The sequence below is a fragment of the Rhinolophus ferrumequinum genome, chromosome 25, assembly GCF_004115265.2.
Source record: "Rhinolophus ferrumequinum isolate MPI-CBG mRhiFer1 chromosome 25, mRhiFer1_v1.p, whole genome shotgun sequence".
Lineage (NCBI taxonomy): Eukaryota > Metazoa > Chordata > Mammalia > Chiroptera > Rhinolophidae > Rhinolophus > Rhinolophus ferrumequinum.
The window spans coordinates 22,729,113-22,754,657 of record NC_046308.1 but is presented as its reverse complement, the minus strand read 5'-3'; the positions used below and the strand labels follow the sequence as shown (position 1 = coordinate 22,754,657).

At 47.8% G+C, this 25,545-nt stretch overlaps 1 gene segment (V, D, J or C); it reads left to right on the top strand.

Moving 5' to 3' along the window:
• The first annotated feature begins 13,492 nt into the window (after positions 1–13,492).
• On the top strand, positions 13,493–23,317 carry LOC117017737 (immunoglobulin lambda constant 1-like). The segment is given in 3 exon segments: positions 13,493–13,882; positions 21,607–21,725; positions 22,866–23,317. Coding segments are annotated over 3 exon segments (636 nt in total).
• The last annotated feature ends 2,228 nt before the right edge of the window (positions 23,318–25,545 follow it).

The window sequence follows — 25,545 nt, the reverse complement described above, 5'->3', positions numbered from 1 at the left end:
TTTTTTTGCCTATAATAAGTGTGGGGAGCCATCATTTCCTGTTATTCTGAAGCCTTGCAAACTGGCTCAGTTGTTATCTTTGCCTGCGACTGGTGGATGTTTACAAGTTGCTGAGGAATGTGGTGGGAATGGCCAGTTTCTCGGAAACAGATCACTGATGGCTATCAGGATAATTGATAGGCTATGTTATGGGATAATTGCTTTGGGGAGCTTTTAGTGATTTGTAGTGTCTATGTTAAAGTTAAAAATTTACGTTCAATGATGTAATGCATTCCACTGTTTGCTGACTAGTAGTTGTGCACATACTCTTAGGGTATATAAGTGGTGAAGGTAAATAAAGCCGGGGCTTCAGCATCACTGGAGACCGATATCGCATCTTAATTAATTGTGAGTGTCTTTATTTAATTCCCACTCCCCCTTTCAGGTTCTTCGTTGATTCGTGGCTGCTGGTCGGCCACAAATAAGTCCTTCTATTTTCCATATAAAGTTTAGAATAAACTTGTCTATGTCTGCAAAACATTTTGATTGAAAGTGCATTAAGCTTCTAGATCAATTCAAGGAGAATTAATGTCTTTAGTATGTTTGAACAGTGAACACACATGAACATGGTCTGTGTCTCCAATTATTTAGGTCTTCTTTGATTTCTTTCATTAGCATTTTGTAGGCCTTTTCTACCATAATGGCTCCCACTCCACAGGTCATGAATAAATATGAGGGTCCACCAGCTAAGTAGTATGGGGCACTTGCATGAGGCCACCACGTGCCTTCATGGTAAATACTTCCATGTCAGTTATATGTCCAGACTGGCCAGTTTGGCAGATCCATTGGACACAGTGTGAAACAGTCACGGGAGAAGAACCTATTTATTACTAAGTTTTTGTATACCTATAAACTAATAGGGAGGTCATGATGGCATTTTTGTCACCCTGTCTTCTGTGTCACCTCAGAGGCTGTGTCAACAGCTCTCAAAATTATCTGGATATCCACCTTTTCTGATACAGTTATTTGGGTAACATCTGAGTCATGGGGAAGATTGCCCGGCATTAATGAACTCTCCCCATCCAGCCTTTTGCCCTCCTCTTGATCCGACACCCTCAAGACATGTCTAGGCACAATCTCCTAGGTCTTTTTTGGTGAGTCATTCTTGCCATCATCCAGAAACAGTACTCGTCAGTCAGGCTACCCTGAGACTTGACATTAGCTATTAGTCCAGAAGAAATGATGGGATATGTATGGGACATGTCCTGAGGAGGGCGAGCATAATCCTGAAAGACGTTCACGTAAGATCGCTGCATTATCTCCAGGTGAGGAGAAGCTCCAGGCCTCTAGCAAGGAGGAAGGGCACTTCTCTCAGCCCAGAGGATTCAGGGGAATCATAGTTGCAGGTTCTCAAGTGTCTCCAGCTAGATGTGTTGCCATGCCAAGCCTCAGGTCCCATGCCCTCCCCATCATAGACCTGACTTTGGTGTTGGATTCTTGCTGTGGCTGTGAAGTCAGTCACTTTGTTTACTCCATTACTCTCACCCTCAGATCTTGGCCTGATCTCTGGCCACAGATTGTGAAGGTCTCTAAGTACTGCCATGGAAGCCATCTGGCTCCCCTGTCAATTGGCTTTCCTGAGCCTGTCATTTCCTTCTTCCAGTCCTTGGTTGGCATTTAGCGACAACCACCCGCTTCACAGTTTTATAATGACCCCTTCGACCAAATCATTCAAATGCTACGGATATTGAATCAGTCAGTGCAGTCCCTTCCACCTCAACACAATGTGTCTACCACCTGTGAGGTCTTATTAGGTAAAAAGCATTACTTGGGGTACCCAGCACACTAGAGTCATCACCACCCTTCTTAGTAACACCAGCACTGGGGTCCTGACATCTTTTTGTCTGGTGAGCTATCCAATTCCAGAATCTTATGTTGAAGATCTGCTTCTAATGACCACTTGTCCTAGGACCAGCTACTTAGTTTGGGTTTCTTAAGAATTGGATCCTGAACTGAGTGCAAGTAACTCATTTGGGAGGAGATCCCAGGAAACAAGGATAGGAAGGAGGGCAGAAAACAAATTACCACTGTGGGCAACTGGAGTTTAATCCCACTGGGGCCACTGGGAAACATCCTAGAACACACACCCAGGAGATAACCCTCTGGAGGGATGAGAGAACTGGGGTGTTTATCCAGCAACTCTCATCGGTCATTGGTCAAGAGCTGCTCCAGGGGTGAGTTAGCGTCTTACACTCCTGTCCTACCCTGCCACTCTGGTGCTGGTGGCCAGAGACGCCCAGGTGACAGCAACTAAAAGTCAAACAGAAGCACAAGTGTTGAAGGGATATGGACAGGTCCCTGACAGTATCTTCTGTAACAAACAGAGTCTGAATGAAAGCACTAGCAGTGGAGACCAAGAGGAATATATTAATTTGAAAGATGCTGAAGGGAGACAGAAAGTGCTGATGTGTAGACAGAGGGTTCTAGTGTAGGTGAGCGTCAGACAGGATTGATCAAAGAGGAATCGCTGTGTGGGGTACAGAACAAGGATGTACCTTAGAGCATGATGTGGGCTGGTCGAGCAGTCTGCACAGGCTACTGCTGCTCTTCTACTGTTGAGCCTGCACTCACTCTAGACCTGTCGGACCCACAGCTGGGAAGGAAAACCCGGTGTGGACCAGAACATGGACAACTGGAGCCCCATCTCCTCTCCCTGCTTAACGTCGGTGCCGTGGTGACGTGTGGAAGAAAATGGCACAGAAACAATGGCTGCAGCATTACACCCACCTTCCAGATCTCACCTAACAGTTTTCTTGCGCCCCACCCTAGCCAGACCACGCAGGGAAGAGAATTCTGCAAGCATAGATCAGCTGAGCTCAGTTAAAATAGTACAACGGCCACCACAAAGTGAGACGGAGACAGCCGCTCTAGAAAAATCTGATAATGTATTTATTTTGCTTTGTATTTTGCAAGATTGTGGGGCATATATGGGAAGTCAGCAGAAATGTAAAAATAACGTCCGGAAGAATGTGAACACATAAGTAATGGCAGCAGCTGTAGGCCGGGGAGATGGTGAGGCAGAGGAGCATCCATCAAAATCGGCACTGATCTGGGACGCTAGGAGGTTTGGGGCTTGTTTTTCCCATGGCAGGGGCAGTCAGGAAGCAACTGCTTGGAGAATACACAAGCCCAGGTGCAGCGGACTCTGCCACTGGGTCCCCATCGGTGAACATGAAGCCCAACCTCAGAGCAGAAAGCTGCTGTCAGCAACCGGCCTGCGGACGTCCCGGGACAAGCCCGCAGCGCCCCCTTCTGGGCACCGGGCAAACTCTGTCTCTCCCTGAGGGGTTTCTTCTGTTATCCTAGACCGAAGACCAAAGACCACAGCGTCCGACAGACATCATTTGATTCAAGACGCTTGCCGCCAACGTTGCTCGAAGAGATGGGTGACCCGAATGAATTTTAGGCAGCCGAACGTTTCCATATTTTCTTTCTTGGCTCCTGCATCTTGTTACATAAATCTCCCTACCTCTAGGTTTCATAATGCACTTCCTTTCGTTTCTGTTTATTTTACTTTGCTTTTAGCTATTCAATATATCTCAAATATATCTTTGCATATAGAGGAGGTAGGTATTGCATATTTTTTAAAACGTGATAAGTTCTGGTAAGACTTAATAGCAGAAGAATTAAATACATGTTTGTGACCACTTTATATTATGCTTGGAATTTCACTCTTAGGGGATTGATTAGCCTTTTCTGTTCTTATTTGTTCAGAGAACAAACAATTATATTATTAATGTTCAATCTAATATGCATCTCTTATTAGCTAAGATAAATAAAACACTTTCAAGTTACTTTTGCTACTAAAGAGACTGGAATGTATTGACTTCTTACGGTTTAAAGGGCAAAACATCACCACAATAAAGGGAAAAATCAACCTAAGTGCACTTTCGCCTGAGGTCACATACGCTGGATGCTCCCACTGCCTGGCCTGACTCCCCCCTGGTCTGGCCTGGCTCACACTCTTCCCGCTGTGGCTTCAGCTCAAGTGTCATCTCCAGAAAGGCCCTTCGTGCTCCTGCCCTGCCCGTAACCAGAAGAGTGACCTCCCATCACCCCCTGTCCCGACAGTGTTATCTCTCATCCAAAAAGTTGTACATCCAGATAAATATAGATATCCAAAAATGAATGGAATACTTCATACTTCAATGTAGAAAGACAGATATACATAGACAGGGCGATAACTGATAAAACGTTATATTAATTTCAGGTGTACCACATAATGATGTGATATATGTACATCTTACGAAATGATCACCACAATAAATTTAATTAACGTCCGTCACCACGCAGTTACAATTTTTTTTCTTGTGATGAGAACTTTTAAGATCTACTCTCTTACCAACTCTCAAATATACAACACAGTGTAATTAACTATACTCGCCATGCTGTCCATTACATCCCCAGGACTTATTTATCTTATATCTGGTACCTTTTGACCCCCTTCATCCATTTCCCCTACCTTCCATCCCCTTATTTTCCCTAATGGACAAGAACTTTATTCCTTCATTCAACACTAAGTGAGTGTCAGCTGACAGGCGTGTCCAGCCCCGGGGACCCAGCAGCTGTCAGCAGGCAGTAACCTTTCCCTTGGGAATCTTACATTCTGGTGTAAGGAGACAAAAACTGAACAACTGAGCAAATACAACATCCGTAAGGTGGTGACAAAGCTTTGAAGAGAAATATAACAGTGTTGGGACACAAGGTCATGGAAGGGCACTGTCCTGGTCATGGGCAGGTCAGTGGACAGAAAGGGACTTTCTGGAGGTGACCCTTGAGCAGAAGCCACAGCGGGGACAGTGTGAGCCAGGCAGACCAGGGGAGAACCAGGCCAGGCGGTTCCACGCGGGATGCTCCATGCGGGAGCATCCAGTGAATATGACCTGAAGTCCAGGTGCACTCAGGACAATCTATGAATGTTCTCTGAGCACCAGTGAGTTCTGAGAAGAGGAAGAAGGAGGTGATAGGTAGGCTGAGGGTCCTGGAAGCCACTGTGAGGACTTTGGCCTTTTCACTGAGTGGGGAAGTCGTCACAAGGACATTGTTGGTTGTTTGTCTTTGTTTTTAATGCCCAAATTCTTTCTTTTCTTTTTAAAATTGAGATTGTACTCCAGTTGAAGGCACTATCTATATGAACTAGGAGGTGATCAACCCTAGGAGAGAACCCCTGGGGTGCAGAAAGGGAGGGCATCAGGGAGAGGGGTCTGCCCTCCCTGAGCACCCCTACCCCTATGCACATGTCAGGATTGTGTGTGTTCTAGTGGTTTCTGAGATAAATATTTTTAAGAGCTTTGCTCACACTGTATCTTGGAGGAATCTTGTTTTTACTGCATGGAACCCAGATGTCTTTTCAAGTTTCTCCCTTGGGTATTGTGCTTTTGGCTATTCCCAGGCCAGATGGAGGTTTTGCCACAACCAACCTCTGTCAAGAGCCATTGGGCGGGTAGTGGGCTGCAGTTTTGTCTTCCCAGTAGTGCTGGCAAGGCAGGGAGCAGTGGACAGGGCGGGTCAGCTGGGGACGTTGGTCTTGCTGGGGCACTGTGAGTTCGGTAGAGATGCTCCCACGGCTCCAATGAGCCTCTATGGGGAACCAGGCTTGTCCTCTGCCTAAAAAAGCTGTTCCAGAACCAGTGGGACTGGAGGAAGCAGAGGGATATGAGGCTCAGACAGATTCCTGCAAGAGCGTGAGGGAGAGATAGCAGACAGGAGACGCCCTGTGCCCAGGGAGAACATCCATTGGGCAGGGAGGGGACAGGGAGAGGCTCCAGGCATGGTGGAGGCATTTCCCCACCTTCTCCCCTCCAGCTCTTCTCCCTGAGATGCCCTAGCTCCATGGAAACCAGTCCTGTTCCCTTTCCCTGAGCTCTGGTCTGCAGCTGAGCTGACATCTTTGTCTTGCCCTTTCAGGCCTAGGTAAGGCTAGGGGAGGAAGGGCCTGGAAGAAGAGGCTTCTCCCCTCTCGTTCTCTCCAATCTGTGTCTCATGTCCAGAGGAGGGGCCTGTGAACAAAGAGAGACTTGGCTTTCTGTCCCCGGGACCCAGGAGACTGCAGTTCCTGGGGTCCCATGTGCAGGAGCTCAGAAGTACAGGGGCCTCCCCTCACTGAGAACCAGCAACCCCCAGTCCACCCTGCACTCCCACCCAGGGTGGTGTCATGTGCTACTCTGCCCAGAACTCAGAAAAAGAGGCTCTCTAGCATTTGCAGGATAAGAGAGACCACATGATTGTCAGGGATCAGAGGGATTGATTGAAATCTGGAGAAACCTGAAGACTCTACCTTCCAAGCACTTCTCACTGCCGTGTTGCCACCAGCTCAGTCCACTTCATCTTCCTCCCCACACCTGCTCAGCTCAGATGCCCAAAGCCTTCCTTTCTTCTTCTCTCTTGGAAATATCTCCAGATCCTTTCACCTCTTAATTAAATTATATTCCCCACGTGTCTTAACTTTGCCATAAACTTTGTTTATGGTGGGTTTTCATGTGTATAGGTTGAAATTTTAAACAGTGAAATTATAGATTTTTTTTATACTTAAAATTATTAATGGAAAATTGCATTCAAACAAAATTTCACTCTTCCCTGACCCCTATGCTCTCCTTGCCCTTTACTTTCTGTATTAGTCAGGATTCTCCAGGGAAACAGAACCAGTAGGAGACAGATTAGATAGATAGATAGATAGATAGATAGATAGATAGATAGATAGATAGATAGACAGATGGAATCTACCATTGGTCCCCCAGCTCTCAGGCCTTCAAACTACACCACTGGTTTGGTAGAATCTCCATGCTGTTTTCTATAGTGGCTGTACTAATTTACTGGAATTATTTTTTTAATTTCCTTTTAAGATTGTTTATTATTAGTATTTAGAAATGCAACTTATTTTTGTGCTGATTTTGTGTCCTGCAACTTTGCTGAATTTATTAGTTCTAACATTTTTAGTGGTAACTTTAGGGTTTTCTACACATAAGATTGTGTCTTCTGTGAACAGAGATAATTTTATTTCTTCCTTTTCAATTTGGATATCTTTTATTTCTTTTATTTGCCTAATTGCTCTGTGACTCACCATATTTTGTTGTTGCCGTTATTTAGGGTTTTTTTTTTGTTTTTGTTTTTAAGGGGAACAGGACTTCATTGGGGAACAGTGTGCACTTCCAGGCCCTTTTCTCCAAGTCAAGCCGTTGTCACTTCAATCCCAGCCGCGGAGGGCGTGCACAGCCTCAAGCCGCCATCCCCCGAGTCCCAGCCGTGGAGGGCGCAGCCCAGCTCCAGGTCCAGCCGCCGCTTTTCTAGTTGCAGGGGGCACAGCCCACCATCCCTTGTGGGAGTCGAACTGGCAACCCTGTGGTTGAGAGGACACACCCCAACCAACTGAGCCATTCGGGAGCCCAGTGGCAGCTCAGCTCAAGGTGCCGTGCTCAACCCTAGTTGCAGGGGGCGCTGCCCACCATCCCCTGGCTTGCTGCGTCTCTTGCTTGTAGGTGGTGGAACTTCTCAGCCTTCATAATCATCAGGTGAGCCAGTATCTTATAATAAATCTCTTTCCACCATCCCCTGTGGGAGTCGAGGAACCGAACTGGCAACCTTGTGGTCCAGAGCCTACTGACCCATGTGGGAATCGAACCGGCAGCCCTCGGAGCCAGGAGCACGGAGCTCCAACCGCCCGAGCCACTGGGCCGGCCCCTATTTAGTTTTTAATTAATGTGATCATCCTAACTTGCCTCAGTTTGGGGTTTGGACCTGTAGTCAGTATTCCCGATATCCTTGTGGTCTCAGTTAGTGGAGGGTCTCTTTCTCCCTTTTGCCCCTACTGCCATCACACTTAAATTACAAAGTATTATTGAGTAACGGGGGTCAAACAGGGTAACAGAAGGAAACAAGACTTTTGGTGATGATCACGCAATAGAGTATACGGAGATCTCCCTCTGGCTGGGCTATTGCCACCCCCCTTCATTTCTTCAGTCCCATGGACCACCCCTCATTGTAAGCATTGTTGCCCAGGGACACAGACAGGGATTTGACGCTGCCAGTGGCCCCTCTTCCTCGGTTAAAACTGCCTGCTGCAAGGACAGCTGGGTGAAGAGGATTGGCTTCATTTCCTGTTAGTCTGTTTAGACCACGGCTTAAGAAATACCTGAAATGCAAATGGCCCTCAATAAATGGGATGAATATCTCAAAGGAAGTGTGATTTGGGACCAGATGACAGTGTTGAAGGCATCAAAGGCAAGCAATCTGAAAGAGGAGAAGGACTCCTAATTCTGCTCTGGTGGCTCTGAGCCTGGCTGACAGAAAGCATCCACAATGGCAGGTACCTGGATCCCCTAATCTGACGCATCAGAAGGGCTTGGTCCAGGCCTGAGGCCAGGGCAACTAGAACTAAAGGTGGCACCATTATTATAAGGGCAGTGAAAGTTATGGGGTCCTGACCACATCTCAGACCCAAAGGCAGAGCCCACCCTCCCTGAGGCAGGAAAGCAGAGAGAGAAGCCCTGTGAGGTGTGGAGAACCTATGTTTCCCCAAAAATAAGACTGGGTCTTATATTAATTTCTGCTCCATTCAGGCTTATTTTCAGGGGATGTCTTATTTTTTCATGTACAACAATCTACATTTATTCAAATACAGTCATGTCATCTTCTTCTGGAACATCGTCACAGTGTACTAAATGTGTCTGTCTGTCTGAGATCTTAACTCGGGCTTATTTTTGGGGTAGGTCTTATTTTCAGGGAAACACAGTAGTGAGAAGGCCCACTCAGCTCCACTCAGATGCACGAGGAGCCCACAGCAAGAGACAGCAAGGGTTGGATTTGCATGAGACATTAGCCAGTAATAAAAGGTCCGAGGGAGGCCTGAACAGCGGCAGGCCAGGAGGCAAAGCTGAAGGTGTTTCCACCGTGGCTTGGATCCTCTCCTTCTCCCCTTCCTCACTCTCTACGTAGGTGCTGCCCTGCCAGGCCCAGCCTGCAGGCTCAGCTCTACAGGACCCTGAGCTCAATCCCTCCACAGCCTCAGGGTAGGACCCCTGGGAATGAGCTCTTCATCCTCAAATCCCCTCCCTCTCCTCTCTTACAGGCTACGTGGTCTCCTATGACCTGATGCAGAGGAACTCAGTGTTGGTGGTCCCAGGAGAGATGGCCAGGATCAGATAATCTGGGGGATAAATATGCATCTCAGTATCAGCAGAAGCCAGGCCTGGGCCCTGTGCTGGTCATCAGTGATGATAGCAACCGGCCCTCGAGGATCCCTAACTGATTCTCCTGCTTCAACTCAGGGAAAACACCTCCCTGACCGTTCGCAGGGCACGGGCCAAGGACGAGGCTGACTGGCTGTGCCACCTCCCCTGGCAGGGGGAGCAGCTGGCAGTGACTCACGGTGACACGGACAAATGGGGACATGAGGCATGAACCTGCCTGTTCTGGCCTGGTGCTCACAGTCCCTGCCCACCCCTCCCTCTGCTACTTCCATGCTGGATCAGAAGGGCCTAGAGTTCGGATTCCAGTTCTCACCAAGTCCATCATCCCCAGCTGGGCTGTAGGTCCTGCTCTGCCCCCTGGGGACAGTGGCCCCCAACCACAGGGCTGCAGGAAGACTAACCAAGATGACAGCTGTGATTGACTTCAGTATCACAGAGCTCGGTCCAGATCCAAGATGCTTCCAGTCGTGAAAAATGACTTCACGGACATCAGGGACAGAAGACACACCTCTCTGGCCACCCCTGGGTGCTGGGCCTTGAGGGCTCCTGATACTAGCAGGAGAGACAGTCACAGGAAGAGAAATTCTAATTGTCATCTAGATGTGGGGCCTCAGGGTCTCTATCAGGGGTAGGTGACATTACGGTGAACTGACACCCTGGGATTGCTTTTCTCTTAGAATGGGAGACTGAGGGAGCTGAGCTGGAGACCCCTGAAGATAGGCATGGCCCCCTTCAGCCGAGGGAGCCCTGAAAGCTGAGCTTCCCATGCTGAGGTCACTGGCATGGCGGGAGGGAGAGACTTAGGGGGCAGACAGACCTGGGATATACTACTTCTGGTTCATCCATTTGTATGCCCTCGCAAAAGCATTATTGAGCACCTACTATGTGCCAGGCTCAGAGCTAGATGCCTGGGGATGCAACAGTGAATGGGAGAATCACCGTCCACTCTCCGAGTTCCAAGTCTAATGCAAGGATTCTTAACCGTGGGGCCCACAAATTGTGGGCAACATTGTACATGGTGGGAGAATGAGCATAGGTGGGGAGAAATGTTTGGCTTTTTCCACCTTCTCAAAGATATCCATGGCCCATAAAATGCTTCCTCTCCTTGAATCTAGAGGGCTCTACCTTCCCAGCTCTGTGATCTTGGGCAAGCTGCTGCACCTGAATCAACCCCTAAATTTCAGTGTCCTCATCTGTGAAATGGGGATCATAAGGACCACTCCATGGAGTTATAAATATGATATAGCTAGCTGGGTGAGTCAGGGTTCTGCAGAGAAACAGAACCAACAGTGTGTGTGTGTGTGTGTGTGTGTGTGTGTGTGTGTGTGTGTAGAGATAGATAGAAGATAGATAGATAGATAGATAGATAGATAGATAGATAGATAGATAGATAGATAGATATTTTAATCACAATACATGTGATTGTGGAGGTGAGTCCTAAATTTGCAGGGTGGGCCAGCAGTACAGGGCCCCCAGGAAGAGTTGCAGTTTGAATCAACCTGCTGACAGAATTTCTTCTAGTTTAGGGGAGGTCAGTCTTTGTTCTATTCAGGCCTTCAGCTGATTGGTGAGGCCCCCCCTATATTAGGAAGGGCAATCTGCTTTACTCAATGCACAGATTTAATGTTAATCCATCAATTTAAATGTTAATATCATCCAAAAACACCCTCATAGAAACATCCAGAATAATGTTTGATCAAATATCTGGGCACTGTGGCCCAGCCAAGTTGACATATAAAATTAACCATCACAGTGGCCTTAAATAAACAATGTCACCTAAATCATAATGCTCATGTCAAATGAAACCTCTGGGCTTTGGAGAATGTTTTGAATTTTCCAAAATAGAAGAGAATACCCCAGAGAAGGGCTCGGGAGCCATACAGCAGGTCTAGTGACTTCGAGAAACTGGGATTTTCTAAAAAAGTCACACCTGGGACTTTGGAAAAGGGGTCCACATGCCTGTTCCGGAGAAGGCCAGGGAGAGGAGTCTATGATGGCTGTACGCAGGGTCTCTGGGGCCTGTGAGATGAAGAGTGGGTAGGACACAGACGAACAGGAGGCAGAGGAGAGGACATTCTTTGACAAAGAGCAGGGCAGGAGTGACTGGACAGGGACATGCTCCTTTGCTCCAAGAGAGAAGAAGGGCTGGGACAGGGCACAGCGGAGCCAGGGACAGCTGGACCCAGACGTTTCCATCCTGGCCTACATCCAGCCCTGGCACATCTCAGTTCAGGGGGTGGGGGTAGTAGGCCTGGGTGGGCCAGAACTGCAGCTGCACCAGCTGGGCAGGCCTAGCCCATCCTTCCAGGGTCCCCGGGATCCAGCCAGACCCAAATTTCTGACCGTGGCCACCACAGGAGGATATGGTTTACAGTGATGGCTGCACAGAGGCTGTGGCAGGTGTAGGGGCCAAGGTGGTGGGGAGCAGCTGGGGTCACTGAGTTTAGGGACAGCCCCTCTGCCCAAGGGACCCACAGCTTCTGGGCCCTGGGCAGTGGGTGTCACACTTACACGGGGTTCTGGGAGGGAGCAGCTTCATCCTGGACCCCCGGGACAGACCCTGACCCAGCCCCGCAGGTTCAAGTAGCCCAGGTCAGAGGCAGGAGTGGGCCAAGCACCTCAATAGGGAGAAGCCGGACTGAGTCGGGGCCTCCCTGGGGGGCTCCCTCATACCCTGCGATATCCGGAAGTCAGTCTGACTGTCTGTCACAGCGTCCCGGGACCATGGTTAGAAAAATACCAATAGGATGTCTGGGATGTCTTGCACACACAACTGGATCGGTGTGTCCCAAGGTGTTTTCCAAAAGTTTTTCCATCAAAACGCACAGTAAGAAATGCATTTCCCATCATTATCCAGAGCATATCTACGTATTTAGATAAATGAAGCAAAACCCCATGGACCATCACTGTCCCTCCCCTTGCACGGGGTGCTCTCCCTTCTCCAGTCTGCCCTAGGCTACTTCACTGTTGCAAAATTCTGGCTGCAACTGACTGAATCGATTTCACAATGCTCTATGAGTTGCAACCCAACACTTGAAAAGTGGCAGCTGAAATATCAGCAGGGATTAAGTTATTTCTTTATGGCTACTGATTTCTCCCAAGCCACACCAGATGGACCAGCTGCTTGGTGGCAGTAGTGAGTAGCAAACTATCTTCCATGTGTTTCATGGAGCACTTCCCAATTTAAAAAGCACTTGCAAAGGACAATTACTGTATGATTCCACTTACATGAGTGGAGCAGTCAAATTCATAGAGAGAGAAAGTAGAATACAGGTTATCAGGAGCTGGGCAGAGGGAGAATTGGGGAATTGTTTAATGGGGACAGAGTTTCAGTTTTTCAAGATGAAAAAGTTCTGGAGGTGGATAGTGGCGATGGTTGTACAATCATTTCAAGGTATTTAATAACATTGAATTGTATACTTAACAATGGTTAAGATGGTAAATTTTATGTTATATATGCCACAACTTTTTTAAAGTAAAAAAAAATTTAAGAACTTTTTAAGAAGCTCTGTCGCATTCATTATCTCCCAATGTCAACCTCCCCAAGGTACGGGAAGTGAGCACGCAGGCAGCGCCTCCGCTCCACCTCAAGAGGAGGGAGGGGAGCCTGGAGACTGGGAGGTGACGAGAGGCACCCCTCCTGGCAGCACCAGTACAGAGCCAGGCCCTTGCCACCCAATGAGGGTGCTCAGTCACTGCTTGCTGCCCGCTGCCCACCCCTTACCATAGCACGGGGTCCCTGGGCTGATAGTGCATCCGGATATTGGGGAAAAGAGGCTTCAAGGAAACCATTGCTGTGCGCAGGGGCTGGGCTTCCAATGGTGACCTCTGGATAAAATCTATGAGGGCCTGAGAGTGTGTGTGTGTGACCAGTGAGGTGCTGAATATGGCGCACTGAACACCATTTTTATAATTATATCAGGATTCCTCAATTTGAAATTGGCTTCTTGCTAAACCTCTTCTGCCACCCCCCACTCCCCGGGCTGGTCAGAAGAGAAGCCCCAGCCCTAGCCCCACCACACTGAATTCTGGTGATCCTGATCCACTGGGTGCTAGGCTGCCCTCGGTGGCCCCTCCAGGCCCCAGGGAGATGCTCACAGACCGGCTGCCCTTGGGGAATCAGGGAAAGAGGGCAGGAGCAGGTGTGACCCAGCCAGGGCCCCAGGGGCAGGGCCAGGCTGGCAGCTGTGGTGGGAGGCGGTTGAGCCCTGGATCCCGACCACAGCAGGGCAGTTAGCAGATGCCCCGCTGGGAGACACCATCAGGGAGGGGTAACGGCTGCGTCCCTGGAGAGGGTGGGACACTGGGGCAAGGACCAGAGAAGGCCCAGGCAGAGGACAGGGCCATGCCAGTTAGGGCACACTGGGACAGTCACTGCCAGCGAGAGGGTCCAGGGGCACCTGCTGCCCCACCACAGGGAGCTTACGCCTGCGGGTCAGCCAGAGGTGATCCTGAGGGCAGATGAGGCCCAGGATAAGCCAGGTGGGCCACGAGGCCCACAGGGGGCAGAGTCCTGCCCTCAGGCAGCGCTGGCCTCTGGTGCTGCTGGGCCTGGCTGTGAGCACCCGTGGCCTGCTGCTCCCAACAGCAACAGCTCAGAGCAGTGCCCCAGACCCTGGGGCCCCGACAAGAAGCAGCCCTTGGAGCCCGCAGGACAGGTAAGGGGCTGAGTGAGTCATGTGGGGGATATGAGGGTCCCTGTAGCCCAAACTGGGAGTAGGGGACAGAAAGTGGCAGTGAGGGGAGAAGGAGAGGAGGGAAAGTCAGCTGGAGAGCAGGGGCTTGGACAGACACTGGCTTTATGTAAAGAGTTGGCATTTTGTCCAGTGTAGCTTTATTTGCATTGCTTTTTACTTTTTGATATTGTATTAAAATATTATTTATATTAATTACTGAGTTTTGGGCACCCCTTAAATTTTGCACCTTAGACTAGTGCCTCACTCTGGTCCTCTGGGTAGGGCAGAAATGGAGAGAGGAGCAGGACGTCTCCATGGGTGGCAAGTGCTGTCATCCCAGGGTGCCCAGACCTCCTTCTCATAGCTGATGAGTCAGTCCTCACTCTTCCTCTCGCTGGGCAGACATATCTCACTGGCGCACAAGGGCACAGGCTCTAGCTGACGCCTTGTGGTGAGGGGGACCTTCCCTGATGTCCTTGGGTCACTGGACCCTAAGCCAAGGACTCCCAGTTAAGACTACCTCCTGCGACCAGCCCCCCGCAGCCCAAACCCATCCAGGATGCAGGCAACTCCGTGAGAAAGGCCCGGGCAAGGGTCTACAGGGACCATGGTCTGCCCCACCTTGCCGTGTGACCCCAGCCCCTCTTCTCTGTGTATCGTGGCAAGTCCCCAGACAAAGTGCTGAGATCTGAGACCACTTGTAATAATCAGTGACACAACCACACGTTCATCACAGGCACTAATCATTTTAGAGGCAGAACCTCCCTCGCAGTTGCTCCAACAGGGCAGGACCTGCTGTCATTCCCAATTTACAGTTGGGGATAGAGGCCCAGAGAGGGGAGGTGACCTACCCAAGTTCACACATCTGGTGCAGACTCCAATGCCCAATCGTGCTGGCCTCCAACGATCTCCATCTCTATCCCCTAAACTGGGCTGAGAAGTACACCTCTTTGGGCCTCAGTTTCCCCCTCTGCAAAGTGAATAATATTCCAAGTGGAAATTGGATGAGGGCCTTACAGCCTGGCATCCGCCCCAGGGATGCCGGCGTCTCCATGGTGGAGGGCTGGAATGCGGAGAGCTGATCCTCTGCTGTACCAGCAGTGCAGCACGGAGGTGGGTCAACAGCTGTGGGTGTCAGGTCAGGACTCGCATCTCAGTGTCTGGCAGAGACTTCTGAGCAAGGGCAGGGCCAAGGGAAGCACAAGGAGAGATGGAGCACGCACAGAGCCAGGTCCTGTGCTGGGGCTGGGATCCCAGGGGTACGAGATTCTGCCCCAATTCAAGGAGAGGGGGGCATACAGCAAACGTGATGTCTGCAGGACAGAGGCTCATACACGAAAGCGCAGAGAAGGCCCCACTGGGGAGGGAGTATAGGTAGAGGGACTCACCTGGGCAATACAGGCAGTACAGGCATGGAGCACTCAGCAAGCTGCCAGTGGTCCACAGGGCTGCAGCAGGTAGGTCATGGGACTAAGGTGGTCTGAGAGGAGGCTGGATAGGCAGCCAGGCTCAGAGCTGGAGGACCTATCCCTGCAGGACAGACTTCATCTGGGAAGTTCTGGGGGATATTTATAAGAAAAAGACATGACCAGACTTGGGTGGGTGGCAGGGAGTGGGAATCCTGAACTAGAGAGACCTGGGGGAGGGGTTGGCGGTGACCCAGGAAGAGTGGACAGGTATGTGGACAAATTCAGGAGGTGGGAGGAACCGGAGGTGGGAGGGGCCACTCGGGGCCGGGGTGGATACAGAGAGTGGGGCTGAACCGAGGGATGACGCAGGTGTGGGAGCGTCACATTTTAGAAGCGGTAAGCTGATTTTACAGATGGAGGGGCGCTGACCCACGATAGGAGTCCTTCAGGCAAAGGGAGCAGCGTCAGCCCCGAGGAGGAAGGTGAGGTGTGCTGGTGTGCAGGGGATTGGCAGGGAACAGTAATGCCTTATAAAGCTGTAGTAACATGTCACAGCCAGGATATTGACATTGATGTCGTCAGGCTACAGGACATTTCCGTCACCGCAAAGATTCCCTCACTTGCTTTTCTATAGCCACGCCCACTTCCCCGCCCTGCCAATCCCCTCCTGATCCCCTGGCAACTACTAATTCTTCATTTCTAATTTTGTCATTGCAAGACGGTTCTATAGATGGAATCACACAGTGTGTAACATTTTGGGACTGACTTTTTTTCACTCAGCGTAATTTTCTGGATGTTCATCCAGATTGTTGGGTGTATCATATAGTTTGTTCCTTTTTTAGAGCTGAATTGATAACCAAGTAGGAAACTTTTGAGGCTGACTTCTTTAGTTCAGTATAATGCCTTTGTGATTCATCCAAGTTATCCCATTTTTCAATAATTTATTCCTTTTTATTGCTGAGTAGTGTTTCTTTATGAATGTGTCACAGTTTGTTTAGCCATTCTCCAGTTGAGAGACATTTGGGCTGTTACCAGTTTTTCCAGTGATAAATAAAGCTGGTATAAACATTTACATACAAGTTTTTATTTGAACGTAAGATTTTGCTCCACTTGGATAAATACCTAGGAGTAAGATTTGATTGATAATAGGGTAACTGTACGTTTATAAGAAGCTACCAAACCATTTTCCAACGTGACTGTAACTTTAACATTCCCACAAGCAAAGTGTAAGAGTTCCAGTTGCTCTATATCCTCACCAGTACTTAGTATTATCAGTTTTTTTTAGAAATGGAAATAAAATTCATTTACATAAAATTCGCCATTTTAACCATTTTAGAATGTAGATTCAGTGGCATTTAGTGTATTCACAATGCTGTGCAACTATCCCCACTATCTAGTTCTAGAATATACTAATTACCCCAAAAGGAATCCCCAAAGTAGTCACTCTTCGTTCCCCGCCCGCCGCCCCTGGCAACCATATAATCTGCTTTTTGTTTCTATGGGTTTGCCTATTCTGAACATTTTATATAAACGGATCATACAACATATGGTTTTCTTGTCTGGCTTATTTCACTTCGCATGTTTCCAAGGTTCATCCATGTTGTAGCGTGTGTCAGTACTTCATTCTTAAGGTCAAATCATATCCCATTGTAAGGATATACCACATTTTGCTTATCAATTCATAGTCGATGAGTATTAGGATTATTTCCACATTTGGGTTATTGTGACTAGTGCTGTTATCAACATTCATGTACAAGTTGTTATTTAAATACCTATTTTCAATTATTTTCAGTATATGCCTAACGGTGGGATTTCTGGGTCACATGGTAACTCTAAGTTTAATTTTTTGAGGACAACCAAACTGTTTTCCCCAGTGATTTCACATTTTAAAATCTCACAGGCAATGCACAAAAGTTACAATTCTCTACATCCTCACCAATATTTACTATTTTCATATATATATGTGTATATACACACACACACACACACACACACACACACATATAATTGCCGCCCTACTAGCTGTGAAGTAGCATCTCATTGTGATTTGATTTGCATTTCCTTCTAATGACTAATGGTGTTGAGCATCTTTTCATGCTTCTTGGTCATTTTTATATCTCCTTTGGAGAAATGTCTGCTCAAGTCATGTGTCCATTTTTCAAATTGGGTTGTTATCTGTTTTTTGTTGAGTTACGAGATTTCTTTGTACATTCTGGATACTAGACCCTTATTATATATATGATTTGAAAATTATTTCTTCCATTCTGTGAGCTATCTTTTCACTTTCTTGATAGTTTCCTTTGATGCACAAAAGTTTTGAATTTTGATGAAGTCGAGTTTGTCTATTTTCTCTCTTTTATTGTGGTTCCTTTAGTGTTATATCTAAGACTTTCTGTCTTTATGATTTTGACTATTCTAAGTACCTCATATAAGTGGAATCATGCAGTATTTCACTTAGCATAATATCCTCAAGCTTCATCCATGTTATAGCATATTGCAGAGTGTACTTCTTTTTAAAGCTGAATAATATTCCATTGTATGCTTATACCATATTTTGCTTCTCTAGTCATCGGTTAGACACTTGGGTTGCTTATATGTTTTAGCTATTGTAAATAATGTTGCTATGAACATGGGTGTACAAATATCTCTTTGAGATTGTTTTGGATTTATACCCAGAAGTGGAATTGCTGGGTCATATGGAATTTCTATTTTTGATTTTTTGAGCAACCTCCAAACTGTTTTCAATAGTGGTCGCACCCACCATTTTGCATTTCCACCAACAGTGCACAAGGGCTCCAATTTCTTCACATCCTTACCAACACTTGTTGTTTTTGCACTCTCTCTCTCTCTCTCTTTTTATAGTAGCCATCCAACGGGTATGAAGTGGTATCTCATTGTAGTTTTGACTTGCATTTACCTAATGATTAATGATATGGAGCATCTTTTCTTGTGTTTATGGGCCATTTGCACATCTTCTTTAGAGAAATGTCTATTCAAGTCCTTTGCCCATTTTTGAATTGGGTTGTTTGGTTTTTTTGTTGTTGAGTTTTAGGAGTTTCCTATATATTCTGGATATTAATTCCTTTCAATATATGATTTGCAAATATTTTCTCCCATTCTATGGGTTACCTTTTTACTTTGTGAATAGTGTCTTTCGATGCACAAAATTTCCATAAAGTTTAATGTGTCTAGTTTTTCTTTTGTTGCTTGTGCCTTTGGTGTCATATCCAATAATTAATTGACAATCTAGTGTTGTAAAGTATTTGTTATATGTTTTCTTCTAAGAGTTTTATTGTTTTAGCTCTTACATTTATGTCTTATATCCATTTTGAGTTAATTTTGGTATATAGCATTAGGTAAGGATCCAACTTCATTTTTTTACATGTGGATGTCCAGTTTCCCCAACACCATTTGTTCAAAAGACTGTCCTTTCTCCATTGAATGGTCTTGGCTTTCTTGTCAAAAGTCATTTGATTGTTTTTGCAAGGATTTATTTCTAGGCTTTCTACTCTATTCCATTGATTTATATGTTTGTATTTATGCCAATAACACACCATTTTGATTATTGCAGCTTTATTGTAAGTCTTGAAGTCTTGTAGTTTCAGTCTTCCAACCTTTTGTTCTTTTTCCCCCTAAAGTTAACATAAAGGTTCTTTTCCCCTTCTACATAAACTTTAGAATCAGTTTATCAATATCCACAAACTAACTTGCAGGGAATTTGATTGGAATTGCAATGAATCTATAGGTGAAATTGGGAAGAACTGACATCCTGACAATATTGAGTCTTTCTGTCAATGAACATGGACTATTGTTCCATTTATTTAGTTCTTTGATTTTTCTCATCAGAGTTTTGTAGTTTTCCTCATATAGATCTTGTACATATTTTATTAGGTTTATAACTAAGTAGTTCAAATCTGGGGATAATAATGAAATGGTATTATGTTTTTTAATTCCGAATTCTACTTGTCATTGCTGGTATATAGAGAAGAACTTGACTTGTATATTAATCTTCTATCTTGCAACATTTCTGTAGTTGCTTATTAGTTTGAGGAGGGTTTTTAATTTTTTTCAATTCTTTTGGATTTTTCTACATAGACAATCACATTATCTATAAATAAAGACAGTTTTATTTCTTCTCTCTCAATCTACATACCTTTTCTTTTTCTTGTCTTACTGCATTAGCTAGAAATTCCAGTACAATATTGAAAAGCATTGGTGAGAGAGGACATCTTTACCTTGTTCCTGACCTTAGCAGGAAAGTTTCAAGTTTCTCACCATTAAGTATGATGTTAGCTATAGGTTTTTTGCAGATATCCTTTAGCAAGTTGAGGAAGTGACCCTGTATTTCTGGTTTACTAAGAGTTTTTATCATGAATGGGTATTGGATTTTGTGAAATGTTTTTTCTGCATCGATTGATATAACCTTGTGATTTTTCTTCTTTAGCCTGTTGATGTGATTGATTACATTAATTGAGTTTTAAATGTTGAACCTGTCTTGCATGCCTGGGATAAACCTCTCTTGATCGTGGTGGATAATTCTTTCAATACATTGTTGGATTCAATTTGCAAATATTTTGTTGAGGATTTTTGCATCTATTTTCATGAGAGATATTGGTCTTTAGTTTTCTTTTCTTGTAATATCTTTCTCTGGTTTTGGTATTAGGGTAATGCTAGCCTTACAGAATGAGTTAAAATGGGAAATTTTATGCTATGTATATTTTACCACAAAAAAAGAAAATGGCATTACATAGCAAGAGAGAGATGGAGAAATAAATATTACACTTTTTAAATGCACTTCTATATTGCTTAATTGTGTTATATATGTAAAGTTCTTGTAATTTTAAAACAATGAAAAATTAAAGCAAAAATTTTATATTTATATCACAACACCAACCACAACTGATTGGACCAGCTTCTAAGGTGAAAATGCACTGGTTCAACCTTCTAGCAGAGATGCTTGTGTCCAATAAACCCCCACTCAATGCTACATTCTTGTATGAGTTGGAAATTAAAATCAGCAAAGGCAAAATCCGGGCTTCTTATGGTTTCAGAGTCTCAGAGGATGGTTCTGTTGTTTCTGAATTATTTTGAGCCTGGTTTTAACTTTAAAAAGGAATGTTTAGATGCTGAATCTAAGAATACAGGTTTCTGGCCTGGGAGTGGGGTGTGGGGTGAGAGCGCTCATGATCACCTGGGACAAGGTGAACCCAGAAAAAGAACTGGGTTGGGAGAAAGGTGGCCCGTCTCATTTGAATGTGGTGATTTAGAGATTCCCATGGCCATCCAGCTGGAGATGTTCACTAGATAATTTAGGTGGAGCCAAGATGAAGGCTTAGAGCTGAGATAGACTTGAGCCTCACCATATGGGCAGTAATGGGAATCCAGTGTGGGAAGATGGCGAAGGAGGACCCAGAGTGGTGGTCTGGAGGTCAGCTCTCATGCATGGGCTGTGGGCAAAGGGAAGCCAGTAGAGGAAGAGAGTAGGGGGTCTCAAATGCCAAGGGGAAGAGAGTTACTGGAAAGAGGAGGCAACTCTGTGTTTCATCCGGCAGAGAGAGGAACTGGGGAGGGAACTCAGACTTGACCAGGAAGAAGGCCTTGTTGGCCTTGATCTGAAAGTTTTTAGGGAGAGATGGAAATGAGAACCAGGGGGCCTTACCACTTCTCAGCACGTGAAACAGTTACTGGAAAACAGGTGCTTGGGAGCCATTGTTGAATGGATGGATGGATGGATGGATGGATGATGGATGAATGGATGGACAGAAAGACAGTGGTTTGAGAGATCAGAGAAGGCTTCATAAAGAGGTGGGACTGAATTGTGTCTTGATGTGTGGAGACAAAGGGGGAGGGTGTCTCCACGTGGAAGCACCATCAGTCAGGAATGACCCAGTGCCCATAGGCCCAGGGAGGAAGCCCACTGGGCTGACCAGTGGGAAATTGTGGGGAAGGAACCCTCAGAGGCCCTAAAATGAACCAGGAGAGGTCAGGCAGATTTGAGCCTGTTCAGGACTGATTCTGCTGCACCATGCAGCTGCCTGATGGAACACAGTACTCAGTGTCTCCATCAGTACTGAGGATTCGGAGGTGACCAGGACAGCCTTGGAGGAGGGCGTGTCACACTGGGTGACTGTAAAGTATGGGTGGTTCCTGCTTTGGACACGGGGCCAGGCATGGGGATGCTTCTGGGCCTTGGGCCCACCCATGGGTACCCTGGCCTTTGGGAGCCTGGCTGCGCACCCACCTGGCCCCAGGACACAGCCCTGCCCCCTGCAGCCCTGTGCCCGTCACATCCACCAGGTTCCTACTCCAGGCTGGCCCCCGAGGGGCAGTTCCCAGGTGCTGGCCCGGCAGGTTTGGGCCCAATTCTCAGCCACCGTGGTATATCTTCAGCAATGGGACCCAGCTCACCGTCCTAGGTAAGTGGCTCTTATCACCTTTTCCATCCCGTCCCACCCCTCTGCTGTCTCAGTTACTCTTCTCTCTCTGGGGGCTGCCTTCCCAGCCTTAAGGACAAACCCCCACCTTTTTCCATAAGTTATGGGGGAGGCGGGGTGGTCTCAGTGTAACCAGCAGGAAGGACACAATGGTAGGAGCAGCCACCTCCAAAATCCGACAGTTGCACATGGGGTTTGGCTCAAGAATGGGGCTCTTTTCCCTCCTCCAGATGCCTGCAAGGAGACCAGAGGCTGGCTCTGACCAAGTCATGGAAGCGGCTTTGGAGACAGTCCTGAGCCCCCAGGGTCTGGGCTGAGGGCTTGATGCCCATCCAAGCTGAGAGGGCCACACAGGAGGCTGGGGGCAGGGCTCGGGCTGTGACCCCAGCCTCCAAGGACACAGGGTCAGCCCAAGGGGAGGCCCATGGGAGGTGGAGAGAGGGGTCCTACTCACTATGCCCATTTCTGGGGGAGCAGCTCCAAGAACGCAATAGAGATGGAGGGTTCTGGGGTCAGGGCAGGAGGGACAGGAGACAGAGCCCAAGGAGCCCCCAGGCTTTGGCGGGGAGGACCCAGCCCTCTCTGGAGAGCTGAGGCCAGCTGGGGAAGAACCAGAGGCCCAACGGGGAGAGGGCACTCCAGGCCCCACTGTGCACTGGGCCCAGGCTCAGGGCCTCCCACATGCCATCAGGATTGTCCTGGCGGGTTGGCTAGAGGACCCCAGATCACAGAGGAGGCACTGGGTTCTGGAAGAATGAAGTGAGGTGGGGGCCTAATGCTGGGCTGAGGGCTAGGAGGTCAGGGCCAGACTCCACACTCAGAATCTGGAAACCAGGAGGAGAGGGGACAGCCTGCCCTAGTTACACAGGGAAACTGATGCTACAGAGGGCATGGCTTGACCAGGTCATCTGGGAGAGGTGACTTGGAAAGGCTTCTGGGAGGGAGGGGCTACCTGCTACCCAAGGGCTAAGTGGAAAGGACGCAACAGAGAAGGCAGGTTCCTTGGATGAATAAGCACGGACAACACGGGAATGGTCACAGAGGCTATAGATGAGTGGGGGCTGCCTGGACTCTCCCTGGACTCTCCCTCTGCCTCTCACACCCCCTCCTCTGTCCACACAGGTCAGCCCAAGTCAGCACCCTTGGTCACTCTGTTCCCGCCCTCCTCTAAGGAGCTCAGCACCAACAAGGCCACACTGGTGTGTCTCATCAGTGACTTCTACCCCAGTGGCTTGACTGTGGCCTGGAAGGCAGACGGCACGCCCGTCACCCAGGGTGTGGAGACCACCAAGCCCTGGAAACAGAGCAACAACAAGTACGCGGCCAGCAGCTACCTGAGCCTGACGGCCGACAAGTGGAAATCTAGCAGCAGATACAGCTGCCAGGTCACACACGATGGGAAAACCGTGGAGAAGATGGTGAACCCCTCAGTGTGTTCTTAGGATGCTGAGCACCCCCACCTTCAGGGGGCTGGAGCTGCAGGACCTCTGAGAGGTTCTCCTTTCTCACCCTAGTCTTCCCCAGCCCTGCTCCCTGCACTCAATCAATTCTCAATAAAATATCCTCATTGTCAACCAGAAATTATGCTCTCTGCTCATTTTTCGGTCTCATATTTAATTTGTGATCTCTTCCGGTTCTTGGGGTGCGGTGGGGGGAATCTTTGATACCCAGTGGGAAAATATCCCAAGGGGAGAGGCTCACAGTCTCCCTAGGGCACCTCCCAGGAAACTGGCCAGGACACGAAGAGTCAGTCACCGGTCAGTCCCTCTGCCCTCTTCTCCCCGCCACTCCTCCAGTGCACGACTGTGCCCGCTATGTCCCTCCTTGCTAGTCAGAGCTGGCCATGGACCATGTCCTCCAAATTAGCCCTCCCTCCTGGCGCTGGGCGGGACCCTTTCTGCTCCTGGTCCTCACCTCCTGGAAAGCCTTGCTCCCTCCATGCCCAGCGTAGCTCCTGCCTACCCTTGCCCCATTCCTGTCATTCTCTCAGGCTGTCCCAAAGCGATCTACGGATTTAACACAACCTCTGTCAAAACCCCAAGGGCCTTTTCCATTATAGAAATGGAAAAGCTGATCCTTAAATTCATATAGAAATGCAAGAACCCCCAAAGAGCAAAAAAATGTCTTGAAAAAAAAGAACAAAGTTGGAGGACTTACGCTTCCCAATTTCAAAACTAACTAAAAGCTACAGTTACCCAAACCAAGTGGTACTGGCATAAGGATAGACAAATGGATCAATGCAATAGAATTGAGAGTCCAGAAATAAAACCATAAACCTATGGTCAATTGATTTTTTAAAAATGCTTTATTTTTTTAGAGTCATTTTAGGTTCACAGCAAAATTGAGAGGAAGGTGGGAGATTGCCATGTCCCCTGCCCCCACGCGTGCACCGTCTCCCGTATTATCGAGCTCTCTCACCAGAGCGATGCATTAATTACAACTGATGGACCTACAGTGACACATCATTATCACCCAAAGTTCATGGTTTACATTAGGGTTCACTCTCGGTGTTGTGCAGTCGGTGGTGTGGAGTCAGCCTAAGGACCTGGAGGGGTTAACCCAAGAAGGAGAGCTCCAGGCCTGGGAGAGATTTCTCTCCTGTCTTGGGACCATCTTGGCAGAAAGGGTTGGGGTACCTCCGGGGCCCTAAACTCCAGGCCCAGGTGGAGGCCACAGGGTGTCATGAGCTATGCGCACACAGCTGTCAGCTCAGTGTAAAGGACAATCACTTTGTTTTCTGAGTTTCTTTTAAAATACAGCTTATTCATCTTGGTCTTTAAAATAATAACAGTTCACTCTAAATAATGTAGGAAGTACAGGAAAACAAGCAGGAGAAAAAAAATTCCCTCCTCATACTCACCTAGAAGAGCCACTGCTAATATTTTGATGTACTTCTTGTATTTTAATTGTAAAGTGTACAACCATAGAAAGCATACACCCTATCCTCTTATTCTTCAACACGCAGAACACGGCACAGGGCTGGGAAAGGCATGGCAGGGTGCCTGGCCTTAGAATAGCGAACCCTGGAAGAGAACGCCCCCTCTTTGGCCCATGCTCCTTCTGTGAGTGGGGTAGGAAGGCATGTTCAGGGACCCAGGAAACTCAACGGGCTAGAGCATGAAGGCCCTGGCAGGAGAGCAAGTGTCACATCAGGAGGGGCCTGCGGAGCTGGCTTCAACACAGGTTTACATAGAAACCAATACGGGTGTTTGAGGAAGAGAGTGACCCCCATCACACTGCAGATTAGATCAATCACTCTGGCTGCTGACACGGAAAGGCTGGAGGGAAAGTCAGGCCCGGAGTGGGAGGCCAGAAAGGAGTCTGTGCAGTAGGCCCACTGCCGTCCCAGGTGGGAGCAATCAGACAAAGAGGTTGCATCAAACAATATTAAGGGCAGGACTTGGAGGGATCTTTGAGTGAGAAGGTAGAGGAGGAGGAGGTCAGATTCCTGGTGTTGAGACCAGTGGGACTGGAGAAAACAACAGGTGATAGAAAGAGGGCGGAGCATGGTTGATACGCAGAATGGACTGGAGAAAGACGCTTATTCACACAAGTGCTGGTGGAGAGCCTACTCTGCAGCCCAGCAGGGATGCCGTAGCCAGTGAAACCTGAAGGTCCCTTCCCTTCAGGGCTCAGTCAGGTGGAAAGGAAAACGGCAGAAAGCGAGGCCCACGTGGCAAGTCCGTGATGGGCTGCCAATAGGAGGGAGAGGGTTCTGGCCTTAGGATAAGACTCCCGTTTGTAAGACTCAGATGAAGCCCCACCAGCCTCCAGGAGGGGAATTGTGCCCCCTTTCCACTCC